At 46.4% G+C, this 26,573-nt stretch overlaps 4 protein-coding genes across 5 annotated transcripts; 1 reads left to right on the plus strand and 3 right to left on the minus strand.

Moving 5' to 3' along the window:
- Window positions 1-12: 12 nt before the first annotated feature.
- Window positions 13-1,230, minus strand: LOC9641358. The gene has a single exon (XM_024678372.1). It carries the CDS (start codon window positions 1,228-1,230, stop codon window positions 13-15), a length of 1,218 nt encoding a protein of 405 aa, XP_024534140.1.
- Window positions 1,231-1,408: 178 nt separating this feature from the next.
- LOC112347453 lies at window positions 1,409-2,599 on the minus strand. The gene has a single exon (XM_024678373.1). It carries the CDS (start codon window positions 2,597-2,599, stop codon window positions 1,409-1,411), a length of 1,191 nt encoding a protein of 396 aa, XP_024534141.1.
- A 10,790-nt stretch (window positions 2,600-13,389) lies between these two features.
- LOC9637760 lies at window positions 13,390-14,182 on the plus strand. The gene is made up of 3 exons (XM_024678158.1): window positions 13,390-13,461; window positions 13,557-13,657; window positions 13,707-14,182. Exons 1-3 carry the CDS (start codon window positions 13,449-13,451, stop codon window positions 14,151-14,153), a joined length of 561 nt encoding a protein of 186 aa, XP_024533926.1. The 5' UTR covers window positions 13,390-13,448; the 3' UTR covers window positions 14,154-14,182.
- Window positions 14,183-14,224: 42 nt separating this feature from the next.
- Window positions 14,225-25,068, minus strand: LOC9637762. Of its 2 annotated transcripts, XM_024678156.1 has the most exons (5): window positions 24,997-25,068; window positions 24,796-24,942; window positions 24,280-24,749; window positions 23,669-24,224; window positions 22,440-23,612 (listed from the first exon to the last, which is right to left on the minus strand). In XM_024678156.1, the coding sequence occupies exons 3-5, from the start codon at window positions 24,693-24,695 to the stop codon at window positions 22,704-22,706; spliced, it is 1,881 nt and encodes a 626-aa protein (XP_024533924.1). In that variant the 5' UTR covers window positions 24,696-24,749; window positions 24,796-24,942; window positions 24,997-25,068; the 3' UTR covers window positions 22,440-22,703. The 2 variants fall into 2 exon arrangements, with proteins under 2 accessions (XP_002973293.1, XP_024533924.1); XM_002973247.2 differs by lacking the exon at window positions 24,997-25,068 and adding an exon at window positions 14,225-14,258 and having other exon boundaries at window positions 22,708-23,612; window positions 24,280-24,818.
- Between the last annotated feature and the right edge of the window lie 1,505 nt (window positions 25,069-26,573).

The following is a 26,573-nucleotide window of genomic DNA, read 5'->3' on the forward strand; positions in this document are numbered from 1 at the left end:
GTTTAACACAATTTATTCTTCTTCGCTTTCATCTTCTTCGCGATCTTCATCTTCTTCTTCTTCATCGCTTTCTTTTTCTTCGCTTTCATCGCTTTCTTCCTGACTTCCTCCGCGAATCGTGACAAGGATGGCAGCAGCGCAGTAGAAGCTCTCGGTGCTGGGCTCATTCCCATAGCTCGCACACGCGCCACCGAGATTCCAATCAAAGCTTCCACGGCACCACACGATCTTCCATTCTTCCACCAAACGTCTGTCGAGGAACTCACTGAGATCAAACGATTCTTTGTCCTGTGATTCGTAGCAGTCGTCCGAAACAACAAACTTCCCAAGCATGCTCTCATGCCCAATGAAGCGATTGTCCCCAAACTTTTCCCTCGACCACACCGAGCACACCCGAGCTTCCAATCCAGCCGCCACTGCCGCGTGATAGACAAACGCGTCGCTGCCCTTGAGAGCCTCTGGAATGCTCACTTCACTGCCCTGAGCGTAGAGATGCTCGCAAGGAAATCCCAGTGTCATGTTCTTCCCGGATGCCTTCGCCTCCACAAAGAGCTTGTAGAGCTCCGACCGTGAAAAGTCCGTCTTTCCAGCCACTGTGCTGGATTCCTCCACAAAGAGGTTGTAAGTGAGCGTCAATCGATGCCCCGACGTTACCTCGAGCACCTCGTGCTCGCAATCCGAGAAGAAAGCCGCCCAGCCTATCCGGTCATCGCTGTTCTCTCCTCCAAAGCTAAAGCTCTGCGATTTCTTGCCATGCCGGACCACCAAGTCTCCGCCGGAGTGAGCGCAAGGCAGCGAGACGACGAGCGAAGCTAGCATGTTTCCAGCCTGGGGAGTGTCTACGTGAGCCTTGAAGAAATCTCCCTGCGCGTAGACGTTGAGCTTGTAGAGCTTGGGAATCACTCTTTGATTGCTCGGGAAGAGCAGCGTTTTGATCTCGTCTAGAATTCCATACCCGGAGAGATCGAAGTTGGTCGTAAAATCACCGGGCTCCAGCTTGAGCGCCTTCCTGTAGCTCGGATCCATGACCCTCTCGCCACCGATTCCAAAACTCGCCTCGCTACACGCCGCCGCTAGGGCCTGGATCCCGTCGGGCAATGCGATGCTCTGCCACGAATCTTGCTGCCTGTAACAGATTCTAACCGGAAATTCTGGCGCCAGCGATCCACCGCAGCAAAAGGGACTGGAGATCTTCCTCGCAGCGGCCGCGAGCATCCACTTATCAACCATGGCGCCAAGAAACCCTAAACCCTTAATGTCAAATCTTCTCATGTAAGCTTGATCGTGGCCGTTGATCCAGTGCCCATTTGGACCGTCGATTACATTTAAAGCAGTTTTGGCGCTAAGATCAAGTCGAGCAATTGCAAAGATTCACAAAAAGAATTGGAACTTGAATCAAGCATGATCGTCAGTTTGGGTCTTCGTTTGCATCATCTTCCATTGTATCATTGTTTGTATTTGGATCATCTTCGTTTTCGTCTGCGTCATCTTCGTTTGGTTCATCTTCTCTGTCGTCTACACTGACCAGAATCGCGGCTGCACAGTAAAACGACTCAGTGCCTGGTTCATTCCCATAGCTCGCGCACGCGCCACCGACATTCCACTCGAAATTCTCGCGGCACCACACAACATCGCCCACATCTTCCTCCATTTCCTCGTGTAGCAACTTGCCAATCTCAGCTATTTCAACTTCCTCCCTGTAGAAAGCATACCCGGACACTAGAAATCTTCCAAGCACGTCTTCGTCACCAATGAACTTTGGATGATCGAAGTCGGGGTTCCTCCTCGAGGCGCGAAAGCCATCTTCTCTCGACCACACCGAGCACACCGAGGCGTTTAACCCAGCTGCCACTGCTGTGTGATAGACAAAAGCATCGTCACCTTTGAGGCCATTCCCTTGGGCGTAGAGATGCTTGCAAGGAAATCCCAGTGTCATCTTCTGTCCGGACTCCTTTGCCTCGACAAAGAGCTTGTAGAGCTGCGTGCCTGAAAAATCCGTCTTTGGAGTGGTAGAGTTCTCGACAAACAGGTTGTAAGTGAGTGTCAATCGATGCCCCGACGTTACCTCCATCACCTCGTGCTCACAGTCCGAGAAGAAAGCCGCCCAGCCTATCCGGCCATTGCCATTCTCTCCTCCAAAGCTAAAGCTATGGAATTTCTTGCCATGCCGGACCACCAAATCTCCGCCAGAGTGAGCGCAGGGCAGCGAGACGACGAGCGAAGCTAGCATGTTTCCACTTTGGGGAGTGTCTACGTGAGGCTTGAAGAAATCTCCCTGTGCATAGACGTTGAGCTTGTAGAGCTTGGCAATCACTGTCTGCTTGGTCGGAAAGAGCAGCGTTTTGATCTCGTCTAGAATTCCATACCCGGAGAGATCGAAGCTGGTTGTGAAATCGCCAGGCTCCAGCTTGAGCGCCTTTCTGTAGCTCGGATCCATGACCCTCTCACCCCCGATTCCAAAACTCGCCTCGCTACATGCCGCTGCTAGATCCTGGATGCCATCGCCTGGCGGCAGCGCGATACTCCGCCATAAATCCCCTCCCGATCCATCTTGAGACTGCTGCCTGTAGCAAATCGTGATCGGGGCTTCCGGTGGCATCGATCCCTCACAGCAAAAGGGACCATCGCCAACAGCGCTCGCGAGCTCCAGTGTCCTCGATCAATGCGTGGCACGGCTGGCGCCGAGGCGCTGGGCCCGGTGGCAGATCGGCTGCCTGTGTGGGATCTCTTCCAGTGCGTGGCGGTCTCCAAATCCTGGCGCGACGCGATCGTCCCCAAGATGAAGCGCGAGCGCTGGTTTTTGGTGGTAGGGGAGGGAAGGGCCGTGTGGGCGTGCTTTCCCCGGCTGGGATCCTGGCACAGGTTCAAACTGCCCGCGAATTTTCTGACGCGGAGGTATGTGGTGGATTACTCGCAGGGGCTCGTGTGCATGGGAACCAGCAGCAAGCTCGATCTCGTGGTATGGAATCCAGCGACCGGATGGAATCGGAGCATTCCCAGGTCGCCCAGCAAACCTTGCAGGGCCTCGATCATCTCCATGCTCGTGGACGAAAGTACCAACGAGCTCCTCAAGATCGTCATTATCAGCCCAAGGATCACAAAGCCCCTTGGAGACTATGAACGAATCAAAGACAGAGGGGGCTACTTGGTGGAGATTTTCGATGCCACCTCCAACGAGTGGAGTACCAGTACCAGCACTGGAGTAGACACCATGTTGAAGTCCCGGGGATCTTGGAGGAGGAGACCCGTTTTGGCGAAACCAATACCACAGCTCAAGGCACAGAAGAACGGGGTGATATACTTTGTGGAAAAAATCGGCAACAATGACGCCCGGTTGATGAGCCTGGACGTGGAGGCCAATGCTTGGAAGGAGGTTCCACTTCCAAAGAGAAAGGAGTCCGATTATCGCGGTGAGAGGGAGATCGAGATGGATTATTCATTCTATGACTTTCGGGCCCTTGCGTGTGTTGGAAAAAGAATCATGCTTCTTGTGGGTGATGGACTCTATCAGCTGGAGGAGATGAGTGGGAAATGGGAGCTTGTGTTGGATGATGCCTATGATGTGACTGCTTGTGCCGGGTGTGGGAATTTGCTTCTAGCCAAGGGAAACCACCGCACACTACGATCTGGATCGAGAAAAGTAGAACGAGAAGAAGAAGAAGAAGAAGAAGAATTAAGTGGGGATGATGGACTGTTTCGGTATGATGTGGAGGACAAGAGGGCGTTTGGTATCAATCTGGACGAGGATCTTGCCAAATCCTTTGGATATGATGGGTGGGATCACACTGAATGTTTGTTTTGGGGGCATTTTGCTGCGTTACAAGGCCTGCATGTTTAGTCAACTCTAGTCAGTCAATCGAGATTCATATCCTCCGTATATACGCAAATCTTTTTATGCCTTCGAGGCAGCCATGGTGGCGATTTCTTTTTAATCTGCTGCTGATTTATTATTCTTGGTCAGGCAGCACTTCCTGCATTCTAAAGTGTGTTTCAAAAGTCCATCATATAATTGGAAAATTGAAAACAAGAATTTTTATTTGCAAAACCATTGACACCTTTTTTTAAGAAAATGGATCTATATATAACTAGCTATAGGACAATGATTAGATTCAACATAGTTCTGTTATAGTTTTAAAACCATAATTTAAAATTTGTACAAACTATTATTAATTATATTAAAGCATATACAAGGATATTGGCATTCAAATAATGTGCTATATTATATCTATATATAGTATATTTAATGTTAATGCATAATAAATTGTATTGATAATTCACTATTATATGAGAAGAGAAGGTGATTACTTATGTTAAAGATTACTACAAACAATTTTAAGCAATCTATTAATTATAAAAATTGATCAAATAAGTATAAAAAATATAATAAAATAAATTTATGCAATTTGAATATATTAATTATAAGTTGAAAAACTAATTTTGTGAGTGCATAGAATATGGAAAGGGAATACAGAAATGTGCATATCAATTAGCCCAAAAACCATAGCTTATATACAAGAGCGAGTAGTTCGGATTGAAACCAATCCAACAGCTACCAAAATCCCACTATGCTAATATTAGTATACAGCATCGTAGCTGTACACTTGACCCTCATATCATCCCCTCCTCTCGGAATAATGGAAGACCATCAGGGTTCTTTTGTAGACGGGCCGGGATCTAAAGGAACATTAGGAGGAGGCATCGGCGGATCTGTAGATGGTATTAACTGTTCCTGATCCCTTTGTATGAAGCGTTTCAACCGCTGCATATGCACAATCTCTGGAGGATCAGCCTGTTGGATGTCATACCGAACCTCATAAACTTATGGTCCAACTTGCCGCAACAGCCGATTGTAAGCCACAAATTTTTCCTTTCCAATTTGCTAGCTTACCTCGTCTATCCGTCCAACACTGCCTTGGCTTTTGCTAAGTTCCCTTGCCAAGGTTCTCGCCTATGGTACCAGCTCCTACTTGGTTTCAGCTACTCACTGCACGAGCAACGGAGTGTTAGCCATCCTTCCACGGATTCCCAAATCACTCCCAATCCCCCTCCCCGGGTTAGACTGGACTTAGGTTCGGCTACACTCCCCGCAAGCACAAGCAGCCAAGCACACCAAGCTTCCAGGTTCCTAACATCCCCTGGTACCACAAGACTTGATCATGGGACCCTCTAAATCCCCAGTCTTGAGTGCAACACTTGCTTCGGGACGCCGGGGCGAAACACCGTGGCCTAACGGCCCGGTATGGGTACCTCTCGCCCCCCACTTCCATCCCGAAGGAAGGCCCAAGCCCCTAGGAAGGGCGAGGACCAATGAGCCGCATGGTACTCAAGTGGGGCACCACTCCACATGAGCCGGGAGCACCGCAATCGGTTTCCCTTTCGGGAGTGGGAGCTGCTCTTGAGCACTTCCTTGGATGGCCCCTCCGGCACCAGCCAAGTCCATGCTCACTCCCACCCAAGGCCCCCTCGGTCCCAGTCCCAACCTCAAGTCGGTTTGGAAGCCCAACTGGAGAGTTCCCTTCAAAACTGGTTCCTGGACCTCACTATCCCTACTATACTTTTGGAACCCCCTGCAGCCCCCCCCCCCTGGGAGACGCACGCTTTGGGCTTTCACCCCTTGACCCGTATTAGTATTTGGACTTAGTCTCTGGCTCGATCTCGGACCCGATTTCGGATCCGACTTCGGATTCGGGTTCGGACTCGATCACGGACTCGATCTTGGACCCGATCTCGAACCCGACCTCGGACTCGACCTCGGACTCGGTCTCGGACCCGATTTCGGATCTCGGACTCTGTCTCAAACTCGGTCTCGAACTCGGACTCGAACTCGGTCCCCGAGTCGGTCTCAGACTCGATTCCGGACTCTATCTCGAACTCGGTCCTAGAGTCGGTCTTGGACTCGATCTTCGACTTGGTCCCATCCGATGAACTCTTTGTCATTTTGGTCATGCTTTCGGGGTTCCTTTAGCCTACGACACCTCGGCGAGTTGGTTCCTTACACCGATACGGTCCTTTCCACTGTGCAAGGAGCCCCTTAGATAAACCACGTACCGTAACATGGAGAAAACGGACTAACACCAAATCATCCACTTTGTACTCCGCAGGTGGACGATGATGGGAGTTGTAGCGCCGTTGTTGTCCCACTTGTACGCGGCTTAAGTGTTCGGCAGACTCCGCTCAGACAAGTGGAAGAATGCTCGTCAAATATTGATCTCATAACCTAGCATCTGCAGCTCGTGGCAATCACGAAGGTAAACCCAACTCCGTTGGTAATATTGGATCATGACCATATAGGAATTTATATGGTGAAGCACCAACAAAACTCTGCACCCTAATGACATATACATACCGAAGAGACGGCAAATAACCATTTCAATCCAAATGCTTAAAGTTCACATACTTCGCAATCATCCCCTTGAACGTCCGAACGAGCTGTTCCACCAGACCGTCTGATTGTGGATGATAAGCACTCGTGAAAGTGTGGCGAATCCCCAACCGAGACGTCAAAACATGAAATGCCTTAGCCATAAATGCAGGACCATTATCCGAAAGAATCCGCTCTAGACAAGAATGCTGGAACACCACTCGATTGAGGAGGAAGTATCCAACAGCAGTTGCAGAGGCACTAACAAGAGCACCAAGTTCCACCCAACGAGTCAAATAGTCAGAAGCAATAATAACATACTCATTGCCAATAGTCGACCGTGGAAAAGGTCCTATAAGATCAAACGCCACCAACTTAAATGGACGGGAAACTGCAATTGACTCCAACCATCCTTCTGCAGCCCAAGGGGGAGTATTACGAGCTTGGCACCAAACGCAACTACGCACATACTGGATAATATCACGTCGCATCTCCGGCCAATAGAAAGACTTGTGCAGCTTCTCAATTACACGACGATGTCCCATATGCCCACCTAGAACAGGAGAATCATGGTAGGCATGGAGAAACCGCAGAATAAAGATAGAAGGCACCACCAGCCGTAAATGATCATCAGGATCTATCTCCACAAAATAAAGAAGGCCATTTTCAAGATGATATTGAGAATGTAAATGCCGGAAAGGCAAGTCATCAGCAAGTGATGCAGGATTCTCAAACCCATCTCGAAGCCTTCGAATCCATAGCTCAACCTTTTGAGCCTTGCGAACCTCATCAAGCGAAGGTAGATCTTGCTCTACACCTTGTGGACACTAAACGTCAAGTACAGCAACCGCCAACGGCATAGAATCCTCGTCTAGAAAATCCACAGATGCTGGAACGACAAGCTCATCAGAAACATGAGAAGAGAATGGAAAAGGAAGAGGAGCTCGAGAAAGGGCATCAGAACTCCCTAAGCGATGAACAACATCAAAATCATATATTTGAAGCTTCAAAGCCCACCGAGCAGTATGACCAACTAGGTTCTTCCGCTTCAATAACGAAGTAACAGCAGCATGGTCACCTTCAAGTAACGTCCGAGAACCATGTAAATATGCATGAAGTTTCTCGAAACCTTAGACTGCTGCTAAACACTCCTTCTTTGTCGTGGAGTAGTTCATCTCCGCTGGTTGTAATGTATGGCTTATATATGCAATGGGATGGCGCTGACCAGGCACACTCGAGCTCTCTTGCATTAACACACCTCCAAGACCAATGTCAAAAGCATCAATGCCCAAAATAAAAGGTCGAGTGTAGTCAGGATATGCCAAAACCGGAGGAGTTGTCAATAACTCTTTGAGATCCTCAAACGCCGGCTCAAAATCCAGAGACCAGATGAAAGATGACGTTGATGACTTCAGCAACGCTTGCAACGGTGCAGTGCGATCAAAAAGATGATCCTGCACCTTGCCCAAGAAGCACTGCACATCATTTACACACTTCGGAGTAGGGAACTTTAAAACAGCCACAAGTATATCAGGATCAACTTGCAAACCCTCATGAGAAATACGATACCCAAGATAAGTTGTGTCCTTGGATCCAAACACGCACTTCAACTGCTTCAGCTTTAAACCAACATCGCATAGCCGATCCAACACTTTACAAACATCACAAATGTGCTCCTCCCACGTCCCCTCCAAGTGGATCAAGACATCATCAATGAAGTCAACAATCACCTCCGGCATATCGCAAAGAACCTCGTCTATCATCCGTTGAAAAGTTACTGGAGCATTGTTCAAACAAAATGGCATCACCAAGAACTCATACAAACCAAATGGTGTACGAAAAGCAGTCTTAGGAATATCTTCTTCAGCCATCGGTACTTGCCAGTACCCAGAAGCAAGATCTAGCTTGGTGAACCAACGACTTCGCCCCAGACGATCTAAGAGATCAGTAGTGTGAGGAAGAAGGTACACATCCGGGATCGTTACGTCGTTTAACAAACAATAGTTGATGCAGAAACGAATACTCCCATCAGGCTTCGTCACAAGATGAGGTTCACATGCCCAAGGACTCCACGACTTCCAAATAACACTTTTCTCCAACATCTTTTTTGACATTTGCATGTAAAATCTTGATCTCCTTTGGTGACCGATGACGAACAGAAACCTTGATTGGACAAGCATCCCCAGTTGGAATTGGATGACATGTGGCAATCTTAGCTCCAGACGATAGGTCAAATTTAAAGAGATCAGAATACTCCTTCATGAGCTGGTCAACTGCTGCAACACAAAGATCGTCAGAGGGATCGGAAAAGGGAAGAGCAGAACAAGATGGAAACACAGGAAGAAATAGTGGAGGAACAAAAGTAATGGAAGCAAAGGTAGAAGTAGAGGGATGAAGAGGTACGGAAGTGAGAGGAATGGATGAAACATAAGGAAGTATGAGACAAGGGGGAGAAGCCTCAAAGTCACACTTGGCATGATTGCGCTACAACCAATCCATACCAAAAATGAGGTCAAAAGCTTGACTTAGCACCACCCGCAATGACTGCAACTCAAGCTCGAGATCGCCTATACGCACAACTAGGTCTGCCTCATCCCGTGCATATGCATGTGTACGGCCATTGTCATAAAGAATGAAAACTAGTTCCGCCGCACGACGCAAGTGTAGACAACAACGTATGGCAACAAGTCGAGCAATAGAAGATAAACTCGAACCTATATCAACCAACATGGAGAGAATAATAGGAGACCTCTTGTTATAAAGACGAGCTTGGAAAGTAAACACTGGATGAACTGGTGCTGAGTGAACCCCTTGATGATACTCCTAAAAGAAAGATGGAGGGGTCACTGACTTATTCGCGCAAGGTCCCTCCGTTACTCACATGACTCCTCGTTTCTTGGATGCATCTCGGTGTCCAAACCTTCCACTGCAGCAGCACCAACGGGACGTTGCTGATGCCAAGGTCTCCACCCAGGAAATGGAGGTTGCCAATCTGGAAAATGCCGACAACGCTGATAAATATGACCAACTTCATCACATGCCTAGCAGTGAACATCACGGCCACGACCACATCCTCACCCTTGGCCTTGGACTCGAGCAGCAGCAGCATCAACCTCCATTGGAACAGAACCATCACCCACAGGAAGTGGAGCTGAAAGACGTGCAGCAAGAAGTGGAAGAGGCAACGTCTCATAACGTTGTGCCAAGTGAAGAGCATCGTCAAGAGTGGTGGGAACAAATGCATGCACAAGTCCAACAATATCTTGACGAAGTGCTAGCCACAACATTCCTAGCTTGATCCGCTCCGACATATTTGGCTTTGCATGAAGCAAAAGACTTCGGAAACGAATACCAAATTGCATCACCGACTCGGATGGCCCTTGGCGAAGACGATGCAATTGTTAGAAGGCATCGTCACAGTCGTCAGCATGTCCGAAGGCACGTTTGAAGATGTCCGGGAGAACACTCCAATCCCCATGAGTGGTTGCGCTCAAACCATTGTACCACTACAACGCCGTCCCTTGAAGACACGTGGGAAACTCACGCAAACGCCGAGCATCATCCCAAAAATGATATGTGGCAATCACCGTAAAGTGATCGAACCAATGGTACACATCATCCCCAGGATTCCTGCGAAAGAACTCTGGTTGAACGCGAGGATTGGCACCAAGAGTAGGAGGAGTTGTACCACGTGCCGTGAACGCCACCATCAACTAAGTTTGGTTGTTCAATTGCAAGCGCATAGCATCAAGCAATTGTACCAACTGCTGCTCCAGAGTCAAAGGAGAAGATTGCTAATCTGCCATGAAGACGAATGGAAAAAGAGCAAAAGAAGATAAAAAGCTAGAAGGAAATGGTAGATCTAGACAATGCAAAAAGCTAGATCTAAACCAAAATCTTGAAAGGAAAGAACAAAAGAAAAAAAATGGGATCTAGACGATGCAAAAGCTAGATCCAAACCAAAATCCCAAATCCAAGCACTCCCCAAGGACAATCAAAGATGCCCTTCACCTCCACCAATATGAGTGCATGGAATATGGAAAGGGAATACAGAAATGCATATCAATTAGCCCAAATACCTTAGCTTATATACAGGAGCGAGTGGTCCAAATTGAAACCAATCCGACGGCTACCAAAATCCCACTACGCTAATATTAGTATACGGCATCGTAGCCGTACACTTGGCCCTCACATTAAAAAATTAATAAAATGAATTAAAGAAATGTTTTCAAAAACCTAATGTTTCCCAATTCCAAACTTGATCATGATGATATTGCAAATTTAGAAATTTTCAAATTCTTGATTTGCAACATATAATATTGAAGAGAGCTTAATTTTGGCATTTATTCAATCCTGTCATTTCTTATGAGTTTAATTCTATAGTACAATAGTCAAGGCTCTTCCCTATGTCTTAAGCTTTTAATGAAATCTATAAATCCTAGAGCCCATCTTTCTTCATGTTTATGATATGTTTCCTTATCTCCATGGTAGTTGTTGGTATCATAGCAAAGAAAGGGTTGATGATATTATAGTTCTAGATCCAGAAAAGGTTGATTGATATGTTTTAGTGATAATATGTAGTGTTTATAGATATGTATTTATCATATTTTTATATTTACTAAAGTGTATTTTACCATTATTGTCTACAATAAGATTCGTACCTCAATCCTTTATTCATAAGATTTGATCTCAACACATACCATGCACATCCATGGGCATTTTAAGATTAATAAAGACCCATACCCAAATAAGATCATATAAAAATACTGTTTTAAAAGTTTTATATTTAGAGTGTTCAATATAAATCCATTTTTTCTTCTTTTTTCTTTTAGAATTTTATCTTCCAGTTTCAAGACAAAGATCTAAGTAGTAAGAGAAGTGATAAAACAAGTATCATATTATCCAATTTTCAAAGATTAAAAAAACATAAATATGAACTTTAAACAAGAAAATTACCTCTAAACACTAAATCCTGATTACAAGTAAATTAAAGAAGTTTGTTTAAGACTTATACCAAAAATATTTTAGCATATGGTAACTACATGTTAAAAAATCTTCTTCACTGTCTAGTCATTGATAATGTAGCAGTAAAAACTCTATGGTTTGCTTATTCCCATATCTTCCATACATGTCACATCCCACTCAAAATTCTTGTAGTAGTGAACAACATCTCTCAGATCTTCCTTAGCTAATCTCAGTTCTTTCATATTCCTTACTTGGGAGGTGTGAAAGTCATTGTTTATCACACATCAAACAAAACATACCTCTATTTCTCTGTGATAGACAAAAGCATCATCACCTTTGATAGTAAAGAAATTTTAATTTCATCTTCTTCCTAGATTCCATTACTTGAACAAAAAGCTTGTAGAGTTCCTGGTGCAAAAAAAGCATCTTGTGGCCACTTCCCATAATTGTAGCAGTTGTCATCATCATTGTCACCTCCAGAAAACACTCTCTTCCCTTAACTCTAAGACTTTATTTTGGAGAGAATTTACCACACTTGATTTTCACATAGACTCTTCTTCATCCTCATCTGATTTCAATGCATATAAGACCTTGACTAGCTTGCCAGTAGCCTTAGCTTCGGTAATCCCCTCTTATGCCTCTTGAAAGAGCATTTGCAATGGCTTGTCCTTATATACTACAACCCATGCCTTCACTGCCACTGACAATCCATTGTAGAAAATTTGTCATGCCATGGAATTAGCTTCATCTGGGTCTTGGTTTAAAATGCAAGTTGCATGCAACAGAGTCACCTAGTCGACTTGCACGGGTTCATCAAGTTTGTACTTCCTGCACTATACAATCTTCAATGCCCTGTCAGTGGGATAGAATAGCTGCCATATCAACTCACCATCTCTTCCCAAGTTTCCATATGATCCTCGCTCCTCTAGAAAACAAATTAACGTTGTGCTTCCCCATCTAGGGATATGCACAAAGCATTTAGTTTTTTCCTCTCCTTTTACCTTATTGTTCTGAGCAGCACATTCAAAGAGTTCTAAGTAAACATTGAAGTCCTCCCCGAGTTTGTAGATGGGGTACTTCATGGACATCCCAGCCTGGTAGTATGTGCCACTTCACTAAGTATGGCAAACTGAGGATTATACATCAAATCCAAGAGCATTTCCCTAATCCTATCACCTTCCTAGCTATATCCAGCAAGAGCTTCACCATCCTCAAGTCACAATACATCACTAATCAGATCCTGCTCATGATCATGAGCAAAAATCATTTCCTTGCCACTATTTGCCTCCATCAAACTGTTCAAGAAGCCTACATTTCAATGCAAGAGTGATGGGGTGTTAGTAACTCTAACTATTGTACATTAACCAATCTTTCCATATATAGTAAGTGAGCATTCCATCTGACTGAATCAAGCTACCACAGCTTAAAACAAGACAACACCACATCATCCACAAAGCCACCACAATTTAAAACAAGATAACACCACATTGACCCATGAAGCTACCATAGCTTCAAATGAAAATCCAACTCAAACAGCCTCCACAACAATCAAAGATGATCAATAGAACCTCCCGTCTCCACCAAAGAATAGGCAGCTCCATGATCATATTTCAATACTTACATTGCTCAAGGGAAAGAAACCACACCCCACCAACTCACCCGAGATCCCCTATACATGATAACTGCGATGACATCATGAACCCTAAAGTTTCAATCTTGACAAGCTTTCTTGCTCTCTTCTAGCTTGATCCTATGCTAGGTGGAACTTGCCCCACAAGCATTAAAGGAGAGTAAGGAATAGGTCTAGTTCTGCTCTTCCACTAGTTGCAATGTTGACCATTAAACATTTGTTGTGTTGTCCCTGGACCGCCAATTGCTACAGTATACACTGTAGGAATTGCAACTTGTTAACATCAACATAGGAGGAAAAAAAACAATTTTTCACGTATATAAATATTCAAGAGTCTCATTGTTGTTGTGCATCCCTTCCTTCTTCTTCTTTCTGATACTATGGCACAATCTACTGTCTCTATTGACAGTGCAAAGCTGCAAGATGAAGGCGCTAGTGAGTGATAGCTTTTGAACTTGCTGAATAAGCTCATAATTTCGTTTGTGCATCTAGATGGGGCTAAAAGGTCCGTTTCATTCATTCATTTATACATGGTCTCGCAACACCATGAGATCGTTTGGATTGTTTTTATTCATGCATAGATATGTTTCTGTATTGCAGGAGGGTCTATTACAGAAGGGACTACAAAGGACAAGAAGGACATCCAGCATGTGCTGGATTATTGGCACGATGATATTCTAGATGACACCAATCTTCCACAGGTATATAAGGATTTCCTATATTACATTGTTGCCATTGTTATTCTATCAGAGAACTCTACTTGGTCCGTTCAAGAAAAAAGATGGCTTCTACAAGGATGGATGGAGGCTTGACAGTCAAAGTAATGGGCCCTTTGTGAAGTTCCCTAACGAAGATCCTGATACTAAGTACCAGAATTTTGCCGTCCAATGGCAAAAGTCGTGTGTGGTTGCTCCGCTCGGCCAAAACCCCCGACCTGCGAACGCTCTTATCATAGAAGCGTATAATAATAGCCAGAAGGAGTTAAAGGTGGCTGTTATCTGGAAACACTTGGGAGATAGTGATGGAAAAGTAATCTCCCATGTTTGTACTATATTATTATGCTTGCTGTCTTTCATTTGCAACTCTCTGCTTTGCCAGCTTTTCGACTCCATAGCCACCAAGAATCTTCTGCACTCTTGGCTGCGACAAGGAGACTCCAACCGTGATGAGCTTGATGGGAGACGGAGGATGATATAACTTTTCTCTCAGTTCTAGCTTGCTCCAATCGATCGAGAGCACACTGCATGATCGATGTGCAATAGCCATGATGAAGAGAATGCCATATCGAGCCACTCCAATCACCTGGAACACGCTGCTGGTGACCTTATAACTCCTGGCCAGAGACCATGAAAGCTGCCCAGTGTCTCACGTCGTAAATCCGGCTTACCATCGTTGGCCTCGATCATCTCCACAACAGCCTCCCTGAGAGCTCTCGCTATGTCCATTCCTTGGACCAGATTTCTGTATAATTTCTCCATGAGCACCTGAGTGGACTTGTCTTTCACGTCCCAGGGTGATATCAAGCTGTGACTCAAAAGGCTTGACGATAACATGGTAGTAATCCCTGAGAGCCTTGCCTGCATTGTTAGCATCCAGGAGCTCCAGTAATGCTGACGGTGAACAAGCGTTGAAGTCGCATTCTCGGTTATGCCCGACGAGCTCTCTATTGTGCAACAGGTAGAGGTGAGATATGACCAAAATGTCTCTGTCGATTCCAACGTCTTTGAAAATGACTTGGACTTGCCCCCATGCTTTCTCGTCGTTCATGTCGAACTCGTCATGCTTCTCGCGGTCACCTTCGGTTGTGGCCAAGAACAGCACGTCCCTTGCATGACCCTCTCAAACCAAAAACTTGCCCGCTTGAACTCGTTCAAAGCGCATAGGGAACTCTGATCAAAGTTGTACTTCATGGTTTTTAAGTTCGTGATCCTGTGCTCAAGTAGCCAAAGTTTGAATTTACCCGCAAGCAACACCTGAGCACAAAAAGTGATCAAAACAGGGAAAAAAACCAAAACAGAAGTCATCAACCTGAGCATCTCTTCGTACTTTCGGACGGAGTCAACTTCGAAGCCCATCTTCCACAGAAAATAACCATGGTGTCAAATGTGTGGCCGAACGAAGCCAGGTTGGTACGTCGAGGGTAAGTACACTCTGCTAGTTGAATCGACTCTGCCATAAATTCGTTCATCAGAAGAAGGGTGGCTCTCCCGATGGCAATAATATGTCATAATATGCCCACGATAAGTCAGCCATCTTCATCCCACACTGCCGATCGAAAGTTTGCAAAGCAGGTAGCTCAGAGCCAAAGTCTGCAGCAGCTGACAAATTTGTGATTCCTGTTCCTCAGGATCCTCTTCTTTTCGAAGCTTATCCAGGCTGTTGCCTATTTCTTCTACTTCCGCACTTAGCTTGGTGTCACTCCTTGCCATCCAGCGTGATCTCAAAGCTCAGTGCACTCACAAAGACGCGGCAAACGAAGAGTCCTTCACCGAATCGGTCATGTCAAACCATTTTGAGGAGAAAAGCAAATTTCTCACTTGCTTAGAAGCTCCATGTTCCAGGAAGACTTTTGTTTCGTCTTGAAATATATGTGTACGCACCGGAGATCGTGAAGTTGTCGGTGCTCTTGCTATTTGACCATCGTAAGTCCAGGAACTCCTTTTCCTGCAGACCTGCTGTAAGCATTTGAAGGAAATGGGAAGTCTTCGGCCTCTTACTTGGCAGGCGCTGTCCGTTTGCTGGACGCATTGTTCAAGAGCAAGCAGGATCTCAAGCCTGCCGCGAGGAGATTTGCGGAATGCCACTGGATCTGTCTGCGGGAGAGAGATGTGGATGGACTTCAATGGAGTATCAGATTCCTCCAAGGCATCATCAACCATTTCACGGAGAAAGAGTTGGAGCCGGATAATCTGTTTGCCTTTCTGCTGGAATACTGCTGACAAAGATGAAGCTAAGCAGCACCAGGAGTCGGAGTCTCCACGAGCACTGGAAGAGTTTCATGTGGCAAGTCGTCATCTTAGTGCCACTTGGTTCATCTCCTGCCTCGCTCAGATCTACTAAGGTATACCATGCTGGGATGGGACTCGGATCGGTGATGAAACAGCAAGAGCGAGATGGTGGAGACTGCTGCGACGCTCTGAAGTGGTTCCAAGTTGGTAAGTTCATTGCCGAAAGCCTGGAGCCGGCATCCATAGAATACAAGGCTTTTGCTTCATACCAGATCGCGAAGACTTTGGTGCAGCTTGGCGAGACAGAAGACTGGAAGCGTCTGCCGCAGGATCTGTGCTCTCAGCAGCACTGCTTGAATGGTCAGCGCAATAATCAAGCATAAAGAAGGCGAACCTCGAGAGGAAATTGTCGCTGCATACGCGGCTGCTAGAAGAAAGCTTGTAAAGCTGATGGTGAATGTCAAACTTAAGCTTGACGAGAAGCTAGGATCGAGGTGTTGCTCCCAACGGTGCATCTTGAACTACACCAGGTTCGCACGGTTTTATATGCATGCTCACATTGCCAAAAGAACCTGGTATACTCAAGGCCGCTTGGTTGCTTATGATCTGTACCGAGAAGGAAGACTGGAGATTAGTAAAGCTCCATGCTGCAAGGTCCCATGCTGAAGAGAACGCCACCCACGCTCACCAGAATCCAGATCGCTGTGAAGATGGATTATATGGACAGTCTCTGGGCGGCCGGGACGTTCCTCGACGAGTATATCGGCCGAGAAACGAAGGTAACACGCCAGGAATGAACTCTCGCATGGTTGCGTGCTTCCGGAAGCACTCCAGAGACGCTAAGGACCAAGAGGCGTGGACGAAATACTACGTGGGAAGGGTGGGATCAACGGACGGTAAAGTCTCGGATGAGCTGAGTTCCCCTGAGAGAGCAACAACGCCTCTGTTAAGCTACTTTGCGGTATGCGTCTACGAAGCAAAGACCATTCGTGAGTACCTGGAGAGATCCAAGAAGTTCTAGAGGTGAAAAACATAAGCCTTTAGTGCACCAAAAACTCAGACAGGCCGCGGCCGAGTACATGGAAGGGTCTCTCAGGTGGGGAGAATTTCCCAGCAAGACAACCTGCATTTCGAGAGAGCAATCCATCTCTTGAGACACCTTATCCTTTTTCGCCATGGCGCAGGAGAGCTTATGCACTATGGAAGATTGTCTGTGTACCTTATCTCCGGCCATCATGCGTAGGATTTGCAGCTAGTGGTGGACAAACACCATCACAAATAATTAACCTGCAAAGAACATTCTGGATGGAAGTTACCAACTTTTTAGAAAGCTCCGACCATCAATCCAATATCTGAGCGATAAATTGTGTTAGTGGTCAACAAAAAATTAGAAAAGAAAAGATACAGACCTGAGGACATCTTACGCCTTGAACAGCAAACAACCAAAACCCCCGAATTCCTCGCGAGACATGCAACAAAAAAGAACTTACGAGAAGCGGCCTGGAATGGATATAGTGGTCGGTCCCCTGCCAGAGATGGTAAGTGAAGAAAATCCTCCTCTCTACAGAAATTCTTCTGCTCGGAAACTACCATGTACTTGGTCAATTTCAATGACTTTGATCGTCTAAAAATATATTAATAACAATCCTAGGGTTGTGACCTTTTGGGCAATCAATATGAGAAAATACAAGAGAAGCAATGGGTAAGAATTGAGTGGAGTGATTCTTTTAAGACATTTGTCCAGTTAGGAGACACAACCATTCAAAACTTTCAAAATTGAATGGTGACTGACAAAGATGAGGAGCAAAAAAGCTCTAATCCCTAGGTAGTGGTTCTCTATACCTGGTGGTGTTGGAGTTTTTGCTCCACAAACTGCACTTCCCACCTTCAAAGACGTGGAAGTGACTCAGAGTCCCTGCAAATGATATGTCTCTGCTCGATCACTAAGATAACAGCAGTTGCTTGGTGGTATCATCACAAACTCTCAAGTTCTTTACAATCTGAATGACTGCACCTGGAGCGGTATTGATGAGTGCACAAGTATGGCTAGCCTCTCTCTGTGCTCGCACAAAGCCTCCTCTTTCTACCAGTTTGGGATGTTGCAAGAAGTACTACTTAGCTGAGCAATCTAGCCTCCTTCATTTGTGCCAGTAGTTGCTTGATTCCCACAGCTTCGTGTTGCGCATGTGACCAATCTACTGTTCTGAACCTGTGTACCACACCATGATGATCTGTCCAGCAGCTCCACCAGGCTCCTTCCAAGGCTCACAAGCTGCTTCATGGACAAGATTTTGGCTTGCTCTTCCCATATACCGACTCTTCCGTATTATACTTGCCATGGTGAGATAAGTGGATGGTAGAGATCAGTCAGGATCACTGACGTGGCATTAACTTGGAACACAGGCCTGGGAGCCTGTCAAAAGTGGGAAAATGTGGAGTTTGGGAGGCTGGCATTCAATACAAGCTATATAACGATGTAATCGACACACTATGAAGTTAACTGTGCTGAGACTGCACAAGAGCCACTACATTGGGCACCCACTCCATAAGGGCGTTAAATGCCATAACCGCTCTTCAGAGTGCTTGTGCTTGTCTACGTTTCCAGTGAACTGCACCCCAAGTCTACCTTTCATATCCCTCTAGATGATCACAGTGTCCACTTGGCCATAGTTGAACTGGATCGAAATGTACATATACCTTTCACCCGTGAGCAGTTCATGCAAAGGAATGTTGGTTGGAATGCTGCAAAACGACTAGGGTACCTTGTTAACAATAAAGTTGTCCGAGATTCGCATGCCATGTCTAGATATCACATCGTCGCACAACTGCTCACATAGCTGATTACTGTGCTCTTCCAGGGAAGAACTCCAAGCCTTTCAAAACACCTCTACGTAAATCTACTCCACGAAAGGTGAGCAGAACTCGTCTTCTGACCGTGAGAACCTGGAATTGATCATTTCCTCTAGCAGGTGGAAGTTGCAAGTTATATCCTGCTTCAGCCTATGAACAAACTTTTCCGCCAAATTTCGGATGAAAGACATTGTATGTCCAATAATGAAGCTCTCAACTGTCTTAACTAAAGAAATGTACAAGATAACCTAAAAGTCTAAAAATTTATTTCCATACATGAGCATTTAGCATTGTGAACACAGAAAGATTGGGTGTAGGACTATGTTGATCAGAAAGAGTTCTGCCCGTGACAAAGGAGTGTCACAATGAGGAAGAAGAGAAACGTGTGTGACTAGATTGTGGTTTGAGATTGGTGTTTTTTTTGTGGTATGCAAGGCATTCAAACACATTTGACTTTGTTCAAGTTTGCTATTCACAACCCTGATAGGTATATGGGATGGATCAAACATCTACTTGGTGATCAGCTTGGTGGATATGTTCATCAAATACAGGAGCATGATCAATGCCTCAACAGGATGGCTTGTCACAACAAACTGTGCTAGTTCTTGGGTATGTTGAAATTGGAAAGAATGATATAGCTTCAGAGGTTTTCATGAGGATTGCTGCTCCAGATGCTTTGAGCTTTGTTGCGGCACTTGTTGCTTGCATGAACTTGGCTATGGCTGTTACCGTTTTTGGAAATGGGAATGGCACTTCACTCCTGAGCTCTACAAGCTGGTTACGACAAATCCATTGTTTCATTGGCGTGCCAAGTGCTCTAAGTTGTGTGGTGTATCAGTTTAGTTCCAACAGATAACAGAGAGGAGGAACTGGTATTCTGATGGATGATCCAGCAGCACCAGCAGTGTCTACCAGACTCTCAGACACTGGTGGTTTCAATAGAATAGGGCTTAAAAGTCGATGGAAAGTTGTGAAGCTAAAGAAGCTATGGGGATCCACTCTCAGGCTTCACAAACTGGACAGGACAAACAAGTTTATGTCGAGAGCAGTATTATCAACCTCTACGCGAAGTGTGGGAGCATGGTAGACGCGAGCTTGGCTTTCTACAGGATGGAAACTTGGGATGTAGTGTCCTAGACACCACTGATACTGGGATACGGAGAAAGCGGGGAAGGCGAACTAGGTCTAGAACTCTTCTGAAGTTCTGGCAAATGCAAGCTCAAGGAAGTTGCCCCAACGGACTTACGTTGCTGTGCTGAGAGCATGTGTGCGGATCGAGATTAGAATGTGACACAGGTTGAGCTGGTGAAGGTCACGAGATTGGAAAGGCATTTGCTCTTCACTGTCAAGCTGCCAGGGATGGCTTCCTGGGCAACATATTCGTGCCGACTAGTCTGGTGACCGTCGACATATTCTTGAGAATGAGAGCTCAAGAGGGCTGCAAGGCAAGCAACTCCCGAGCTTTTGTAGCGGCTTTAATAGCATGTGGGAGTCTGGTGGCACTTGAGCTTGGTAAAAGAGTTCATGGTGAAGTCCTTCGGCTTGGACTCGAGACAGATACTAGCCATGAGACCTCAAAGCTTGCTGATGTAGGTCGTGACAGAGTCTTTTATGTCCATGCGCATGTTCAGAAATTTCTGGGTAAGGGTCACTTTAGCATTCTCAGCCTTGGCCGAGAAAACAGCGAGACGAGCATCCCAGTTTGCTGCGATTGCCACTCTCTCATGTAAGTTGAAGTGCGAGGTCCATAGGTTTAGGATATCACGATACCTCTGTTCCATCCACGATACCCCAGCAGTCCTTAGCAAGGAGAATGAGTTGGACTTTGGCTCACCATGTCGCGAAGTTTGTTCCCGTGAGTTTGTTAAGCATCTTCTCCCAACCGTCTCAGTTTTCAGGAGATGAGCCTAGATTTGCAGGAGGTGGGGTATTAGAGGAAGACCCAGCCATTGTTAGAATCTAGAAGAAATTTAGTAACGAGGTGGTGGTGAAAACTGGTCTTTCCTAGGGGCAGGTCCTAGAGTAGCGGGGCAATGCTGCATCTCATCCTGCCTCTTGCGCTCCTGGATCCGGTGTGCTCTCGCAAGTGTTGCGAGTGCTTGTGTCGTTTCCTCCTCATCTCCCAGTGGTCGTCTGCACCAGTTGGGATTGGCCATTGGATCGTTTTCAACCTGATACCATGTAAGAATTTTTGATGCTGCAGCAGCTGTAGCTATTCTTGGACTTTGTGTTTGTGTGTTGTACATTGAGTTCAACTTCGACACCCCGTTGCATGTTGTTGGCTTTGATGATGCGCTGCTTGGCAAAACAAATGACAAGGTGATCCAGATTCTCAAGACCATGACTCAGTGTTGAGGAAGTCTTTGCTACTACTCCTGGTGTACCGTCGCTTGCTCCTGTGCCTGAAGTTGGTCAAAGTAGAGGTGGTGCGCCTTCACAGCTGAACCATATGAGGCACTTGAATCTGGATGTCTATGGCATGCATGCTAAGCTTGATGTTCATTTCTTCAAACGGAAGGAGGAATCATGAAGGATGATCAAATTAATGTAGAGGAGCGGGTAGATAGTGATTTTTAGTCTTTTTTCTTCCTGAACAATATATAATCAATGCCTTTTTCTTCTGCCTATTGCTTTCACGTCTGCTTTTTCTATGTTGAGCCTTAAAATGGCTTATGTGATAGCAAGATAAAGAAATTTCTCCGCGCAGTGCTTCACGCAACTCCTCCTGCTTCGCGTCTTGTGGAACGATCCCCATTCAGAGACATTTTACCTAGCTACCATTCTGTGCATGAGAACCTATTTTTCTATTCAGATAGATAAGTAGACACTGCCTCTTCGCAATTAAAGCTAGATTTGCAAGCCAGTGCCCAGAGCGAAATTAACTGAACTTTGTAATCTTCTCCCCGTCTAAACAGTGACAAGAATTGTGCCTCAGTTCCTGCATCCTTAGAGCTCGCGCACGCGCCACCGAATAAACATTGGACCACCTCGAGGCGCGAAAGCCTGCAACAACCAGATCGCTCAAATTCCTTTTTATGCATGCCATTAATAAGGCTGATTGCTTGTTGAAAAATGTGGCTTTAGAGCAAGTATTTGGGCTAAAAGGTCCGTTCATTCATTAACTGTTTATAGGCACCACGAGGACAGAGGGAGAGAAAGTCACTTCACTTAATCTTTGGGCGAGGAAGCTTTTCTGCATGTCCATTATGCAGGCATGGTCTCGCAACGCGGAAACATTCGTTTGGATTGTTTTTATTCATACTTAGATATGTTTCTGTATTGCAGTTAGGGACTACCAAGGATAAAAGAGACATCCAGCATGTGCTGGGGCATTGGCACGATGATCTTCTTGATGATACCATTAAATAGGTACTCTATGTGACTTTCCTATGATCACAATTGATGTCATTGTTATATCGGAGAACTCTATTTGTCCATTCATGACAAAAAATGGCTTCATGGAGGCTTGAAAGTCAAAGTAATGGGCCCTTTGTGAAGTTTCTATGATAAGAGCGTGCGCAAGTCGGGGGTTTTGGCACAAAGCGGAGCAACCACACATGAATAGACTGACTTTTGCCACTGGATGGCAAAATTCTGGTACTTGGTGTTGGTATCTTCTTCTTTTGAGAACAGAGCATGGCGGAGTTAAAGGTTGCAGTTATCAAGAGAAACACTTGGGAGATAGTGATGGAAAAGTAATCTCCCATGCTAATTATTTGATATTATGCTTGCTCTGGCCAACTTTTCGACTCCATAACTACCAAGAATCTCCTGCGCTCTTGGCTTCAAAAAGGAGACTCCAATCGTGATGAGCTTGATGGGAGACGGAGGACGATATAACTTCCCTCTCAGTTCTAGCTTGCTCCGATCGATCGAGAGCATTACCACTCACTGCATGATCGATGTGCAATAGCCATGGTGAAGAGAATGCCGTATCGAGCCACTCCAATCACGTGTTCCAGGAACACGCTGCTGGCGACCTTGTAACTCCTGGTAGTGTCGTGAAGGGACTCCCCGAGACGATGAAAGCTGCCCAGTGGCTCACGTCGTAAAGCTTCTGGCTACCATCGTTGGCCTCGATCATCTCCACGACAGCCTCCCTGAGAGCACTCGCAATATCCATTCCTTGGACCAGATTCCAGTATATCTTCTTCATGAGCACCTGAGTGGACTTGTCTTTCACGTTCCAGAGTGATATCACCACGGACGGAACTCCAGATATGTGAAACGACCTTGGCAGCGCCAGGATTCCTTCGGCAAACACTCTCCCAACTCCTGAGCTGCAGGCACTGAGAACCGCCGCTGATGCTCGGAACGGACTTTCACCTGCAAGCTCTACGACTTCGTCCCCTGTAAGCCTGTGCGAGTTCGACACTGTTGTGAGAGCTCTCGTGAGGCACTCCTCAAACTCCACAGATCTGTCGAGGCGAGCTGACTTTGCAAGGTCGTCTTGATGCTCTTCTGGCACTGCCAAAATCAGAGCTCCATCTGGAAAGTCCGTGCTAACTGTGCCGTGGCTCGCGATGTGAATCCAGTCACTCTCGGGAAGCTGCCGCAGCACAAATTCCTTTGTTGCATCATCTTCTCGGACCAAGTTGACGACACTGTGCGCGTTGGCACTCTTTAGAAGGGATCCCACCATCTCTGCCTCCTCGGTGGCATAGTATAGATCTCTGGTGGGGTTCCCTACGATCAGCGAACGAGATTGCCGTTGCTGCTGCTGCTGCTGCAGGACCTGTCTTCTCTTGTCGCAATGCTTCAAGAGTCTTAACGAGGAAACAGTCGCTAGAGCATACCTCTCGATCAAGTATTTGTCGTCCTCATCGATCATGGCACCAAATGGCACAAAGGAAACATCCTGTAATCGCGGGTTTTCACAGTTTGCAAGCAAAAGAACAAGAAACTAGTGCTCACCTCATTTGGAACTATAACCAGTGTCTTCGGTTGAATGCTTTCCAGTTGTGACTCAAAAGGCTTGACAATAATATGGTAGTAATCCCTGAGAGCCTTGTCTGCATTGTTAGCTTGCAGGAGCTCCAATAACGCCGACGGTGAACAAGCCTTGAAGTCCCATTCTCGGTTATGCCCGACGAGCTCGCCATTGTGCAACAGGTAGGAAGCCACTCCGTAGGATATCACCCTGCCGTCGCTTACAGATAATCCACCGATGTGAGATATGACCAAGATGACTGTGTCAATTCCGACGTCTTTGGAAATGACTTCGACTTGCCCCCATGCTTTCTCGTCGTCCATGTCGAACTCGTCGAGCTTCTCGTGGTCACCTTCGGTCGTGGCCAAGAACAGCATGTCCCTTGCATGACCCCTCTCAAACCAGAGCAATGCCCGCTTGAAATCGCTCAAAGCGCATAGGGAACTCTGGACCTGATCGAAGTTGTACTTGATGGACTCTAAGTTTGTGATCCTTCCTGTGCTCAAGTAGCCAAAGTTTGAATTCACTCGCAGCCAACACCTGACCCAAAACAATGATCAAAACAGGGAAGAAAAACGATACAAAAGTGACCAACCTGATCATCTCTTCGTACTTTCGGACGGATTCAACGTCGAAGCCCATCTTCCACAGCAGATAACCATGGTGCCAAAGACGTAGAGGGACGATGGTACGTCGAAGGTAAGTACACTCTGCTAGTCGAATCGACTCTGCCATAAATTCGTTCACCAGCAGAAGGGGGGGATCTCCCGATGGCAATCTGTCATAGTATGCCCACGATAAGTCAGCCATCTTCATCCACACTTCAGATCGAAAAATTTGCAAAGCAGGTAGCTCATGATCTCTGTCCAGGGCCAAAGTCTGCAGCAGCTGACAAATTTGTGATTCCTGTTCCTCAGGATCCTCTTCTTTTCGAAGCTTATCCAGGCTGTTGCCTATTTCTTCTACTTCCGCACTTAGCTTATCATGGAGCCTGATGCCACTCCTTGCCATCCAGCGTGATCTCAAAGCTCAGTGCACTCACAAAGCCGCGGCGAACGAGAAGTCCTGCAGTCATGTCAAACCATTTTGAGGAGAAAAGCAAATTCCTCACTTGCTTAGAAGCTCCATGTTCCAGGGAAGACTTTTGTTTCGTCTTGAAATATATTGTGGGCTTGAAACGCGCACCGGAGATCGTGAAGTTGTCGGTGCTCTTGCTATTTGACCATCATATCGCTTCAAAGTCCAGGAACTCCTTTTCCTGCAGAACAGCTGTAAGCATTTGAAAGAAATGGAGAAGTGTTCGGCCTCTTACTTGGCAGGCGCTGTCCGTTTGCTGGACGAATTGTTCGAGAGCAAGCAGGATCTCAAGCCTGCCGCAAAGAGCTTTGCGGAATGCCATTGGATCTGTCTGCGGGAGAGAGATGTTGATGGACTTCAATGGAGTATCAGACTCCTCCAAGGCATCATCAACCATTTCACGGAGAAAGAGTTGGAGCCGGATAATCTGTATGCGTTTCTGCTGGAATGCTTTGAAAGCACTGCTGACAAAGATGAAGGTAAGCAGCACCAGGAGTCGGAGTCTCCACGAGCACTGGCAGAGTTTCATGTGGCAAGTCGTCATCTTAGTGCCACTTGGTTCATCTCTTGCCTCGACATTGCGACTTCCGATCTACTAAGGTACCATGCTGGGATGGGACTCGGATCGGTGATTCAACAGCAAGAGCGAAATGGTGAAGACTGCCGCGACGCTCTGAAATGGTTCCAAGTTAGTAAGTTCATTGCCGAAAGCCTGGAGCCGGCATACATAGAATACAAGGCTTTTGCTTCATACCAGATCGCGAAGACTTTGGTGCAGCTTGGCGAGATAGAAGACGCTCAAACTCTCTGCCTGGAAGTGTCTACCGAAGAATCTGTGCTCTCAGCAGCTCTGCTTGACATGGTCAACGCAATAATCAAGCATAAAGAAGGCGAACCTCGAGAGGAAGTTGTCGCTGCATACGCGGCTGCTAGAAGAAAGCTTGTAAAGCTGATGGTGAATGTCAAACTTAAGCTTGACGAGAAGCTAGGATCGAGGTGCTGCTCCCAACGGTGTATCTTGAACTACACTAGATATCGGAGGTTCGCACAGTTTTACATGCTCATGCTGCCAAAAGAAGAGAAAGTACCTGGTATACCACTCAAGGCCTGCTTGGTTGCTTATGATCTGTACCGAGAAGCAAGACTGGAGATAGTCAAGCTCCAAGAAGGCTGGAGCGATGCTGAAGATGCCAGGTCCTACGTTGAAGAAGGAATCGAGGTCATGTACCAGGACGCCGCCCATGTTTCTGTCACCGCCATTGACTCTCTAGTGCTCGCTCACCAGATCGCTGTGAAGATGGATGATATGGACAGTCTCTGGGCGGCCGGGACGTTCCTCGACGAGTATATCGGCCGAGAAACGAAAGGTGACACGCCAGGAATGATCTCTCGCATGGTTGCGTGCTTCCGGAAGCACTCCAGAGACGATGAGGACCAAGAGGCGTGGACGAAATACTACGTGGGAAGAGTGGGATCAACGGACGGTAAAGTCTCGGATGAGCAGTACGAGTTCCTGAAGGAGTCCCTGGAAAGAGCAACAACACCCCTGTTAAGCTACTTTGTGGCATATGCACTGGCCAATGCGTCATACGAAGCAAGGACCATTCACGAGTACCTGGAGAGATCCAAGAAGTGTGCCCTCCAAACCGGAAAGGAGGAGCTTATAATAAACGCGATGATGGAGCAGTTCAATTCACTCCGAGAGAACCAGATGTTCCAAAAGGCGCACGAAATCCAAACAGAGATGAAAAAAATAAGCCGCGCTTTTGCGTACCAAAAACTCGGACAGGCCGCGGCAGAGTACATGGAAGG

The sequence above is a fragment of the Selaginella moellendorffii genome, unplaced genomic scaffold (genome assembly GCF_000143415.4).
Source record: "Selaginella moellendorffii unplaced genomic scaffold, v1.0 SELMOscaffold_21, whole genome shotgun sequence".
Taxonomy (NCBI): domain Eukaryota; kingdom Viridiplantae; phylum Streptophyta; class Lycopodiopsida; order Selaginellales; family Selaginellaceae; genus Selaginella; species Selaginella moellendorffii.

Bases quoted from the DNA above. Each gene is read 5' to 3' on its own strand.
- LOC112347453 (XM_024678373.1), bottom strand. From the start codon at position 2,599: ATGCCACCGGAAGCCCCGATCACGATTTGCTACAGGCAGCAGTCTCAA.
- LOC9637760 (XM_024678158.1), top strand. The intron at 13,658-13,706 runs GTATATAAGGAT...TTATTCTATCAG, and splicing joins ATGACACCAATCTTCCACAG to AGAACTCTACTTGGTCCGTT.
- LOC9641358 (XM_024678372.1), bottom strand. From the start codon at position 1,230: ATGGTTGATAAGTGGATGCTCGCGGCCGCTGCGAGGAAGATCTCCAGT.
- LOC9637762 (XM_002973247.2), bottom strand. From the start codon at position 24,695: ATGGCAAGGAGTGGCATCAGGCTCCATGATAAGCTAAGTGCGGAAGTA. The intron at 24,225-24,279 runs GTTGGTCACTTT...GTTTTGGGTCAG, and splicing joins AAGTACGAAGAGATGATCAG to GTGTTGGCTGCGAGTGAATT. The intron at 23,613-23,668 runs GTGAGCACTAGT...CCGCGATTACAG, and splicing joins TGGTTATAGTTCCAAATGAG to GATGTTTCCTTTGTGCCATT.